The sequence below is a fragment of the Panulirus ornatus genome, chromosome 12, assembly GCF_036320965.1.
Source record: "Panulirus ornatus isolate Po-2019 chromosome 12, ASM3632096v1, whole genome shotgun sequence".
In the NCBI taxonomy this organism is placed as follows: domain Eukaryota; kingdom Metazoa; phylum Arthropoda; class Malacostraca; order Decapoda; family Palinuridae; genus Panulirus; species Panulirus ornatus.
The window spans coordinates 16,526,532-16,538,836 of record NC_092235.1 but is presented as its reverse complement, the minus strand read 5'-3'; the positions used below and the strand labels follow the sequence as shown (position 1 = coordinate 16,538,836).

Below are 12,305 nucleotides of genomic sequence, written 5' to 3'. Positions count from 1 at the left end.
ACATTACTTACTCAATCAAACCATCTCACACCACATATTGTCCTCAAACATCTCATTTCCAGCACATCCACCCTCCTGCACACAACTCTATCCATAGCCCACGCCTCGCAACCATACAACATTGTTGGAACCACTATTCCTTCAGACATAGCCATTTTTGCTTTACGAGATAATGTTCTCGACTTCCAAACATTCTTGTAGTCTCCCAGGATTTTCGCCCCCTCCCCCACCCTATGATTCACTTCCGCTTCCATGGTTCCATCCGCTGCCAGATCCACTCCCAGATATCTAAAACACTGTACTTTCTCCAGTTTTTCTCCATTCAAACTTACCTCCCAGTTGACTTGACCCTCAACCTTACTGTACCTAATAACCTTGCTCTTATTCACATTTACTCTTAACTTTCTTCTTTCACACACTTTACCATACTCAGTCACCAGCTTCTGCAGTTTCTCACATGAATCAACCACCAGCACTGTGTCATCAGCGAACAACAACTGACTCACTTCCCAATCTCTCTCATCCCCAACAGACTTCATACTTGCCCCTCTTTCCAAAACTCTTGCATTCACCTCCCTAACAACCCCATCCATAAACAAATTAAACAACCATGGAGACATCACACACCCCTGCCGCAAACCTACATTCACTGAGAACCAATCACTTTCCTCTCTTCCTACACATACACATGCCTTACATCCTCGATAAAAACTTTTCACTGCTTCTAACAACTTGCCTCCCACACCATATACTCTTAATACCTTCCACAGAGCATCTCTATCAACTCTATCATATGCCTTCTCCAGATCCATAAATGCTACATACAAATCCATATGCTTTTCTAAGTATTTCTCACATACATTCTTCAAAGCAAACACCTGATCCACACATCCTCTTCCACTTCTGAAACCACACTGCTCTTCCCCAGTCTGATGCTCTGTACATGCCTTCACCCTCTCAATCAATACCCTCCCATATAATTTCCCAGGAATACTCAACAAACTTATACCTCTGTAATTTGAGCACTCACTCTTATCCCCTTTGGCTTTGTTCAGTGGCACTATGCATGCGTTCCGACAATCCTCAGGCACCTCACCAGGAATCATACATAGATTAAATAACCTTACCAACCAGTCAACAATACAGTCACCCCCTTTTTTGATAAGTTCCACTGCAATACCATCCAAACCCGCTGCCTTGCCAGCTTTCATCTTCCGCAAAGCTTTTACTACCTCTTCCCTGTTTACCAAATCATTTTCCCTAACCCTCTCACTTTGCACACCACCTCGACCAAAACACCCTATATCTGCCACTCTATCATCAAACACATTCAACAAACCTTCAAAATACTTACTCCATCTCCTTCTCACATCACCACTTCTTGTTATCACCTCCCCATTAGCCTCCTTCACTGAAGTTCCCATTTGCTCCCTTGTCTTACGCACTTTATTTACCTCAGTATTTTTTACATACCTTTTAGTTTTACTTACATTTCTTTCATCTTGAGGAAACAGAATTTAAAGATCTCATTTGTTTGTCCAAATTTTGAGCAACATTTTTCCTTTCTTGTCATGGTTAAGCATTGTAAATTGTTTATGTTACTTCTTTTTCTACAATTAGATTTTCAAGTCTCCTTTTTTATTTGCAGATATGGAATCATTACCCTCCTTACAGAGCCTGCAGTTGGCCCTATTAAATGACAATGAGAGCGAGGAGGAGCTTCTCAGCGTTCTGTCACACTTACTTGTTTGTGCCATTGAAGATCCTGGGATTCCATCATCCCAAAGACATACTACTATACTAGGCCAGACTCTAAACAGGGCAGATATCACCCATGCCAATATTTCAGAAATATTGCGGGTCTACCTCAATGCTAATGCCACAGGGGAGGTAAGCCAGGAAGAATATGATTCTGTTTCTTTTTTAAAGTTTCAGATAAAGTGTGATTATAACTTACCAAATATTATGGTGATACTGAAATTTCACTACATGTTGTATATACAGGTATATGAAGAAGCAACATTGACGTTAAAGTCATTACTTATTGACATTATCTTTTATTACATGTATGTTGTATTAAATTCTTGGCTAATCATGTTATGAATTAGTGAAGGAAAATTTTCCCACAGGTTCGTATCATTCATGGGCTCTTAGGTACAGAAAAGGAACGTCGAGAGAATCCTAAGAAGGGCCAAGATTGGGATTCTAAATTAGCAGAAATGGATGCTTACAAGATGTCTCAGTGGCTTATGCAGTTACCGTTCCTAGCACTTAACCCAACACAAAAAAGTGAGATTGTGGCTTATGTTTGTAATGAACTTCTTCAAAATAAAGCAGTTGTACGGCAAATTGAGGAGTCTTTAGACAGACACAATGGTCTCAAAACAGAAAAATGGAAATTGGATGCCCGAATAAGAAAGTGAGTACATGTACATTCTTTTTGGTAATGTATAATGAAATGTTTTGCTTTTTCAGTTTATTTTGAGGCTTAGTTTTTCTGTCATGAAAGAACACACAAAAAAAAGAGAATTGTGAATGAAGGTAAATACTCAAAATTGTTCAAACTTTTCCATGCTGCATATTTTCTTTTCACAAGGATGAACACATAAATTGATAGACAGAATTTTTCTTTAGATTGCGCATGAGTGTAGCAAGGAAAAGGATCTACAATGCCGCAATGAGGTCAATGATGGAACATCGAGGTGAGGACTCAAATATGTCTAGTGTCTCGGGCATCTCCTCTTGCCAAGGGGAACAGGAGAAAGGTGAAAAGAAGGACAAGGAGGATGACAAGTTAAAAGATGATGATGAGGAGGAGGAGGAAGAGGAGAATGAAAGTGGTAATGACAGTGATGCTATGGAGGAGATTCCAGATGAGGTAAACAGAACCAGTAATTCTTCTTATTAATGTGGTGCCAAGAATCATTTGGCTTTTCAGAGATTTCTTTTAGTATGTTTGAACTAAGTTGAAACTCAAAGTAAAGGTAACAGAATTGTTTATGTAATGTTTATAGTTGGCTTTGAAAGCATGGCTCTGTAATCAGTATTTTTGATTTACCCCAATGAAGCAAAGAACTGTTGGAGCACACTTGTTATCTGAATGCACTGACACATCCATCCTGTGATTAATCTTTGGTTCAGTTTTGTCTCAGCCACTGTTTGATTTACAGTTATGTAATGTTATATGAGGCATTAAGAGCAGTAGTGATGAGCATGCCAAATTTGAATTTCAAGGAAACCATCATCACAGGTTTAACCTACCTTAATGCCTTAAACAGATATTTATGTGACCTGAGCAACTCCTCTAGACTGATGTTTGCACGTTGAATCTCACACCTCAATATCAAAGCTGTGTCTTGAGCCTGGATAGTGGCTAAGTTGGCAGTGCATGATAATTTCTTCCCATAGTCAGTCGTCCTCCAGGCACACTAAAGAGAACACATTTTCATGAGTTTTCTAGATTAGGAAACTGATTTAGGAGACTAGGGGGTGATCGTGAATTATTTAATGATAATTATCTGTCTTCAGGATGTGTGGAACTGTTTTTTTGGAAAATGCCTCTTTCAGCTTTAAGAGTTGACCATAATGGTACAGGTTATGGATAAGGGGCTGTGGTTTGATGCATTTTACATGACAGAGAGTGAATGTCAGCAAATGAGGATGAAGGAAGATAATGAGAAGAAAATAGATGAAATGAATGAAAGTCTTCCTGAGCATATCGTTACAGTATTTTTGGTTTAAAACATAACATGTAATCAGCAAATTTATAAGTTAACTTGTTTTATTCAAATACTCTTTTTGCACTCATCTCTTCATTAGGTTATTACCTAATCCATGAATTAATAATCATCTCCAGAAAAATATAGGAGAAATAAATGCAGGTCTTACATGGCATTACATGAACATTCTTTGGTGTTTTTTTGCATGCTTTGTCTTTACCAATGATGCAAAACACACTACCAGACCTGTCTGGAAAAACAGTTTGACTATTTTGTTAGTGGGCATCTATTTAACAGTTCATGTCACTCAACTATGTTCCATGTACCCTTGCTCCTCCCCCATACAGTGTTACCAGCTCAGTTGACATAAACATCCTAGGTACATGGTCGCAAACTCCTTTGGCTGAGTGTACAACTAGGTGTGTGTATTTATATATGTATATGGATGTGTCTTTTTTTTTGTCTGCTTCCTGCCGCTTCCTTGCTAACACAGGAAATGGTGCTTAAGAAAGGAGAAATAGGTAGTATGTTTGGGGAAAGAAACCTGGATGTTCTGGCTGTGAGTGAAATGAAGCTCAAGGGTAAAGGGGAAGAATGATTTGGAAAAGTCTTAGGAGTAATGTCAGGGGTTAGTGAGAGGACAAGAACCAAGAAAGGAGTGGCACTACCCCTGAAGCAGTTGTGAGAGTACGTGGTATAGGGAAAGAAAGTAATTCTAGGTTGATGTAGGAAAAACTGAAAGTGGATGGAGAGAGATAGGCAGTTATTGGTGCTTATGTACCTGGTCATGAGAAGAAAGATCATGAGAGGCAAGTGTTTTGGGAGCAGCTGAGTGAATGTGTCTGCAGCTTTGATGCATGAGACCGGTTGTTAGTGATGGGTGATTTAAATGTGAAGGTCAAGTAATGTGATAGTTGAGGGTATGATTGGTGTACATGGGGTATTCAATGTTATGAATGGAAATGGTGAAGAGCTTGTGGGTTTGTGTACTGGAGAAAGACTGTGGATTGGGAATCCCTGGTTTAAAAAGAGATATGCATAAGTATGTGTATGTGAGTAGGAGAGATGGTCAAAGGGCATTATTGTAAAAGTGAGACTTTAGGATGTTAATGTGCTGAGAGGGGCAGCTGGAGGGATGTCCGATAACTGTCTTGTGGAGGCAAAGTTGAAGATTTGTAGAGTTTTCAAATAAGAAGAGAAAATGTTTGGGAGAAGAGAGTAGTGAGAGTAACTGAGCTTGGAAAGGAGACCTGCATGAGGAAGTGTTAGGAGAGATTGAGTGTAGAATGGCAAAAGGTGTGAGCAAATGATGTGAGGGGAATCGGTGAGGAATGGGATGTATTTAGGGAAGCAGTGATGGCATTTGCAAAAGTTGCATGTGGCATGGGAAAGGTGGGAGGTGGGCAGATTAGAAAGGGTAGTGAGTGATGGGATGAAGAAGTAATGTTGTTAGTGAAAGAGAAAAGAGGCATTTGGACGATACTTCCAAGGAAGTAGTGCAAATGACTGGGAGATGATGTATAAAAGAATGTGGCAGGAGGTCAGGAGGAAGGTGCAAGGTGTTCTGGTTCTGTTCATTGATGAATGTTGATCCAGGTATACAACATTATTCCAGTTCACTCTTTTCCTTGCATGCCTTTCACCCTCCTGCATGTTCAGGGCCCGATCACTCAAGATCTTTTTCTCTCCATCTCTCCACCTCCAATTTGGTATCCTGCTTCTCCTTGTTCCCTCCACCTCTGACACATATATCCTATTTGTCAACCTTTGCTCTCATTATCTCCATACATCTAAACCCTTTCAACACTTCTGCTTTCTCAGCCACACTCTTTTTATTACCACACAACTATAGCCAGAGGTTGAACCATTATGTGACATTCATTTTTCATTTCATTTCAAGCTAGAAGTTTCAGTTTTCTAAATTATTTCTTACATTTTTCATATGTATATATATATATGTATGTGTGTATATTTGCGTATGTATGTGTGTATATATGTGTATGTATGTATGTATATATATATATATATATATATATATATATATATATATATATATATATATATATATATATATATATATATATATCATCCCTGGGGATAGGGGTGAAAGAATACTTCCCACGCATTCCTCGCGTGTCGTAGAAGGCGACTAGAGGGGACGGGAGCGGGGAGCCAGAAATCCTCCCCTCCTTGTATTTTTAACTTTCTAAAATGGGAAACAGAAGAAGGAGTCACGCGGGGAGTGCTCATCCTCCTCGAAGGCTCAGACTGGGGTGTCTAAATGTGTGTGGATGTAACCAAGATGTGAAAAAAGGAGAGATAGGTAGTATGTTTGAGGAAAGGAACCTGGATGTTTTGGCTCTGAGTGAAATGAAGCTCAAGGATAAAGGGGAAGAGTGGTTTGGGAATGTCTTGGGAGTAAAGTCAGGGGTTAGTGAGAGGACAAGAGCAAGGGAAGGAGTAGCAGTACTCCTGAAACAGGAGTTGTGGGAGTATGTGATAGAATGTAAGAAAGTAAATTCTCGATTAATATGGGTAAAACTGAAAGTTGATAGAGAGAGATGGGTGATTATTGGTGCATATGCACCTGGGCATGAGAAGAAAGATCATGAGAGGCAAGTGTTTTGGGAGCAGCTGAATGAGTGTGTTAGTGGTTTTGATGCACGAGACTGGGTTATAGTGATGGGTGATTTGAATGCAAAGGTGAGTAATGTGGCAGTTGAGGGAATAATTGGTATACATGGGGTGTTCAGTGTTGTAAATGGAAATGGTGAAGAGCTTGTAGATTTATGTGCTGAAAAAGGACTGGTGATTGGGAATACCTGGTTTAAAAAGCGAGATATACATAAGTATACGTATGTAAGTAGGAGAGATGGCCAGAGAGCGTTATTGGATTACGTGTTAATTGACAGGCGCGCAAAAGAGAGACTCTTGGATGTTGATGTGCTGAGAGGTGCAAGTGGAGGGATGTCTGATCATTATCTTGTGGAGGCTAAGGTGAAGATTTGTATGGGTTTTCAGAAAAGAAGAGTGAATGTTGGGGTGAAGAGGGTGGTGAAAGTAAGTGAGCTTGGGAAGGAGACTTGTGTGAGGAAGTACAAGGAGAGACTGAGTACAGAATGGAAAAAGGTGAGAACAATGGAAGTAAGGGGAGTGGGGGAGGAATGGGATGTATTTAGGGAATCAGTGATGGATTGCGCAAAAGATGCTTGTGGCATGAGAAGAGTGGGAGGTGGGTTGATTAGAAAGGGTAGTGAGTGGTGGGATGAAGAAGTAAGATTATTAGTGAAAGAGAAGGGAAAGGCATTTGGACGATTTTTGCAGGGAAAAAATGCAATTGAGTGGGAGATGTATAAAAGAAAGAGACAGGAGGTCAAGAGAAAGGTGCAAGAGGTGAAAAAGAGGGCAAATGAGAGTTGGGGTGAGAGAGTATCATTAAATTTTAGGGAGAATAAAAAGATGTTCTGGAAGGAGGTAAATAAAGTGCGTAAGACAAGGGAGCAAATGGGAACTTCAGTGAAGGGTGCAAATGGGGAGGTGATAACAAGTAGTGGTGATGTGAGAAGGAGATGGAGTGAGTATTTTGAAGGTTTGTTGAATGTGTTTGATGATAGAGTGGCAGATATAGGGTGTTTTAGTCGAGGTGGTGTGCAAAGTGAGAGGGTTAGGGAAAATGATTTGGTAAACAGAGAAGAGGTAGTAAAAGCTTTGTGGAAGATGAAAGCCGGCAAGGCAGCAGGTTTGGATGGTATTACAGTGGAATGTATTAAAAAAGGGGGTGACTGTGTTGTTGACTGGTTGGTAAGGTTATTTAATGTATGTATGACTCATGGTGAGGTGCCTGAGGATTGGCAGAATGCTTCCATAGTGCCATTGTACAAAGGCAAAGGGGATAAGAGTGAGTGCTCAAATTACAGAGGTATAAGTTTGTTGAGTATTCCTGGTAAATTATATGGGAGGGTATTGATTGAGAGGGTGAAGGCATGTACAGAGCACCAGATTGGGGAAGAGCAGTGTGGTTTCAGAAGTGGTAGAGGATGTGTGGATCAGGTGTTTGCTTTGAAGAATGTATGTGAGAAATACTTAGAAAAGCAAATGGATTTGTATGTAGCATTTATGGATCTGGAGAAGGCATATAATAGAGTTGATAGAGATGCTCTGTGGAAGGTATTAAGAATATATGGTGTGGGAGGCAAGTTGTTAGAAGCAGTGAAAAGTTTTTATCGAGGATGTAAGGCATGTGTACGTGTAGGAAGAGAGGAAAGTGATTGGTTCTCAGTGAATGTAGGTTTGCGGCAGGGGTGTGTGATGTCTCCATGGTTGTTTAATTTGTTTATGGATGGGGTTGTTAGGGAGGTGAATGCAAGAGTTTTGGAAAGAGGGGCAAGTATGAAGTCTGTTGTGGATGAGAGAGCTTGGGAAGTGAGTCAGTTGTTGTTCGCTGATGATACAGCGCTGGTGGCTGATTCATGTGAGAAACTGCAGAAGCTGGTGACTGAGTTTGGTAAAGTGTGTGAAAGAAGAAAGTTAAGAGTAAATGTGAATAAGAGCAAGGTTATTAGGTACAGTAGGGTTGAGGGTCAAGTCAATTGGGAGGTTAGTTTGAATGGAGAAAAACTGGAGGAAGTAAAGTGTTTTTGATATCTGGGAGTGGATCTGGCAGCGGATGGAACCCTGGAAGTGAATCATAGGGTGGGGGAGGGGGCGAAAATCCTGGGAGTGTTGAAGAATGTGTGGAAGTCGAGAACATTATCTCGGAAAGCAAAAATGGGTATGTTTGAAGGAATAGTGGTTCCAACAATGTTGTATGGTTGCGAGGCGTGGGCTATGGATAGAGTTGTGCGCAGGAGGGTGGATGTGCTGGAAATGAGATGTTTGAGGACAATGTGTGGTGTGAGGTGGTTTGATTGAGTAAGTAATGTAAGGGTAAGAGAGATGTGTGGAAATAAAAAGAGCATGGTTGAGAGAGCAGAAGAGGGTGTTTTGAAATGGTTTGGGCACATGGAGAGAATGAGTGAGGAAAGATTGACCAAGAGGATATATGTGTCGGAGGTGGAGGGAACGGGAAGAAGTGGGAGACCAAATTGGAGGTGGAAAGATGGAGTGAAAAAGATTTTGTGTGATTGGGGCCTGAACATGCAGGAGGGTGAAAGGAGGGCAAGGAATAGAGTGAATTGGATCGATGTGGTATACCGGGGTTGACGTGCTGTCAGTGGATTGAATCAGGGCATGTGAAGCGTCTGGGGTAAACCATGGAAAGTTGTGTGGGGCCTGGATGTGGAAAGGGAGCTGTGGTTTCGGGCATTATTGCGTGGCAGCTAGAGACTGAGTGTGAACGAATGGGGCCTTTGTTGTCTTTTCCTAGCGCTACCTCGCACACATGAGAGAGGAGGGGGATGGTATTCCATGTGTGGCGAGGTGGCACTGGGAGTAAATGGGGTCAGACAGTGTGAATTGTGTGCATGGGTATATATGTATGTGTCTGTGTATGTATATATATGTGTACATTGAGATGTATAGGTATGTATATTTGCGTGTGTGGACATGTGTGTGTGTATACATTGTGTATGGGGGTGGGTTGGGCCATTTCTTTCGTCTGTTTCCTTGCGCTACCTCGCAAACGCGGGAGACAGCGACAAAGCAAAATAGATAAATATGAATAACAACTATCTTACCTTTACATTACTTACTCGATCACAACACCTCACACCACATATTGTCCTCAAACATTTCATTTCTGACACGTCAACCCTCCTCCGTATAACCCTATCTATAGCCCATGCCTCACAACCATATGACATTGTTGGAACAACTATTCCTTGAAACATACCCATTATTGCCCTATGAGTTAATGCTCTCTCCATGCATTCCTCATATGCTCCCAGAACCTTCACCCCCCACCTTATTACTCACCTCCACCTACGTGGTTCCATTTACTGCCAAGTCCACTCCCAGATATCTTTGCCTCACTTGCAACGATTATTTTTTTATCTGTCAATCTATGTCTAATGCCCATTTCCTTCAGAAACTCCCACAACAAAGAATCTCCATTATTGTAGAACTCCAGTTCCATTTTGTAACCTTTACTGCCTCGCCCATTTTAAGGTTTACTCTTTATTTAAGGATTCAGAAAAGTTGTATGTATATTGTGTACATAGAACACTTCTTAATGCTATTTGCCCATAAAAGATGGAAAATTTAGGTCAGTTCCCAGGACAGATGTTTAATGAAAAATTCAGAAAAATATTGTAGTCTTTTCTGTTAGTTGGAAATAACAACAAAAGCAAAATGGAAATCTGATGAAATCATCCCTATTTGCTGTACTGTTTTGAACATTTGGTGTACTGTGCCTTTTTGAGCTTGTCTCATGTTAAGTGACGTTTACTGACTCATTCATGTTTTTCCCTTCTCTGCCACCACCATTGGATTACTGAAAAGTTTGATAATGAAAACATTTCAATATCCACCAAATTATTGTCACTGGCTAGTGCCCCAAAGACTGTCATTAATCAACCATTAATGGTTGATTAATGACAGTCTTTGGGGTACTAACTAGTGACAATAATTTGGTGGATATTGAAATCTTCTTTGATGACTCTGCAATTCCATCTCTTAACTCAATGAACATACTTGGTATGTTCATTGCATTCTTACTTGAAAGAGTTGAGTCAAAAGCATTCTGACTCATAAAGTTTCTCAGGCTAACTTGAAAACTTGCTTGCCCTTTGGCATAATTTTGGTTCACTTTCCTTCTTCTATCGGTATTTAGTTTTTGCTCCTGAGAGCTGGCTACTTGCATGCTCCACCACTAGCTAGACCATGCAAAACCCCTCAAGCTGCTGTATCACATAAATAGTAGATGGCCATAGGGAACTCAAGGGTGGGCCATTTTGATAACTGTCTCTTTCCCTAGACCTCAGAGTTTTAGAACTCTCCACCCTCTTATGTCTTTCCCAATGACTGTGACCTGGCACATTTTAAAAGACAGGTTTTTCATTTCCTCCAAAATTTGTAAGTACTCTCCTTGTCTTTTCTTTTCCCCTTAATTAACTTTTCAATGTTTCAATTAAAGCCTGGCCTTGGTGTGGACTTTTGCCCATAACTGGAGCCTGCAACGAAAAAAGAAAATGTGCCATCCATTTCAGATAACAGCAGGAATAAGCATCCTGTTTATAGATATGTAGATTTCCAACATCATAGGCCATAGACATAAGGGAAGAATCTCCTAAGGGTTAAGAGCTTTTATATTGAAAGTGAGGCACATGTGAGAGAAATTGGTTTAAAAGAAATATGGGAGTGTGTTAAGGTTGTGAGATGTCAGCATTTTGATGTCGGATTGGGCTTTGTGTGTGGTGAAACTGAGGCTGGATGATTGTGGTATGACACCCATAGAGAAGCAGGTTGGGAGTTGCTTAAGCTGTTGTATATAGATGATGCTATTTCTTAGCCAAACCAGAGGAAGAATTAGATAGAATGGTGAGCTAGTTCATTGTACTAGAATTCCCATATAACTTAAATGGATGGTATTGCAGTGGAATTTATTAAAAAAGGGGGTGACTGTATTGTTGACTGATTGGTAAGCTTATTTAATGTATGTATGACTCATGGTGAGGTGCCTGAGGATTGGCGGAATGCTTGCATATTGGCATTTTCTAAGGCAAAGGGGATAAGAGTGAGTGCTCAGATTACAGAGGTATACGTTTGTTGAGTATTCTTGGGAAATTACATGGGAGGGTATTGATTGAGAGGGTGAAGGCATGTACAGAGCATCAGATTGGGGAAGATCATTGTGGTTTTACAATTGGTAGAGGATGTGTGGATCAGGTGTTTGCTTTGAAGAATGCATGTGAGAAATACTTAGAAAAGCAAATGGATTTGTATGTAGCATTTATGGATCTGGAGAAGGCGTATGATAGAGTTAATAGAGATGCTCTGTGGAAGGTATTAAGAATGTATGGTGTGGGAGGCAAGTTGTTAGAAGCAGTGAACAGTTTTTATTGAGGATGCAAGGCATGTGTACGTGTAGGAAGAGAGGAAAGTGATTGGTTCTTAGGTTATGTTGGTTTGTGGCAGGGGTGCATGATGTCTCCATGGTTGTTTAATTTGTTTATGGATGGAATTGTTATGAAGGTGAATGCAAGAGTTTTGGAAAGAGGGGCAAGTATGCAGTCTGTTGTGGATGAGAGAGCTTGGGAAGTGAGTCAGTTGTTTGCTGACGATACAGCGCTGGTGGCTGATTCGGGTGAGAAACTGCAGAAGGTGGTGACTGAGTTTTGTAAAGTGTGTGAAAGAAGAAAGCTGAGAGTAAATGTGAATAAGAGCAAGGTTATTAGGTACAGTAGGGTTGAGGGACAAGTCAATTAGGAGTTAAGTTTGAATGGAGAAAAACTGGAGGAAGTGAAGTGTTTTAGATATCTGGGATTGGATTTGGCAGTGGATGGAACCATGGAAGCAGAAGTGAATCATAGAGTGGGGGAGGGGGCGAAAGTTCTGGGAGCGTTGAAAAATATGTTGAAGTCGATAACATTATCTTGGAAAGCAAAAATGGGTATGTTTGAAGGAATATTGGTTCCAACAATGTTATGT

The 12,305-nt window shown here is 40.6% G+C and overlaps 1 protein-coding gene across 33 annotated transcripts in view; it reads left to right on the top strand.

The window, feature by feature from the left end:
• Positions 1 to 12,305, top strand: part of tou (bromodomain adjacent to zinc finger domain 2B toutatis) — a 1,094,933-nt gene that overhangs the window by 911,919 nt on the left and 170,709 nt on the right. For all 33 annotated transcript variants that reach the window (XM_071667361.1, XM_071667356.1, XM_071667362.1 and 30 more), the window contains 3 exons: positions 1,649 to 1,890; positions 2,130 to 2,419; positions 2,635 to 2,878. In XM_071667361.1, the coding sequence (XP_071523462.1) occupies positions 1,649 to 1,890; positions 2,130 to 2,419; positions 2,635 to 2,878 (776 nt within the window). The remainder of the gene's footprint in view (positions 1 to 1,648; positions 1,891 to 2,129; positions 2,420 to 2,634; positions 2,879 to 12,305) is intronic.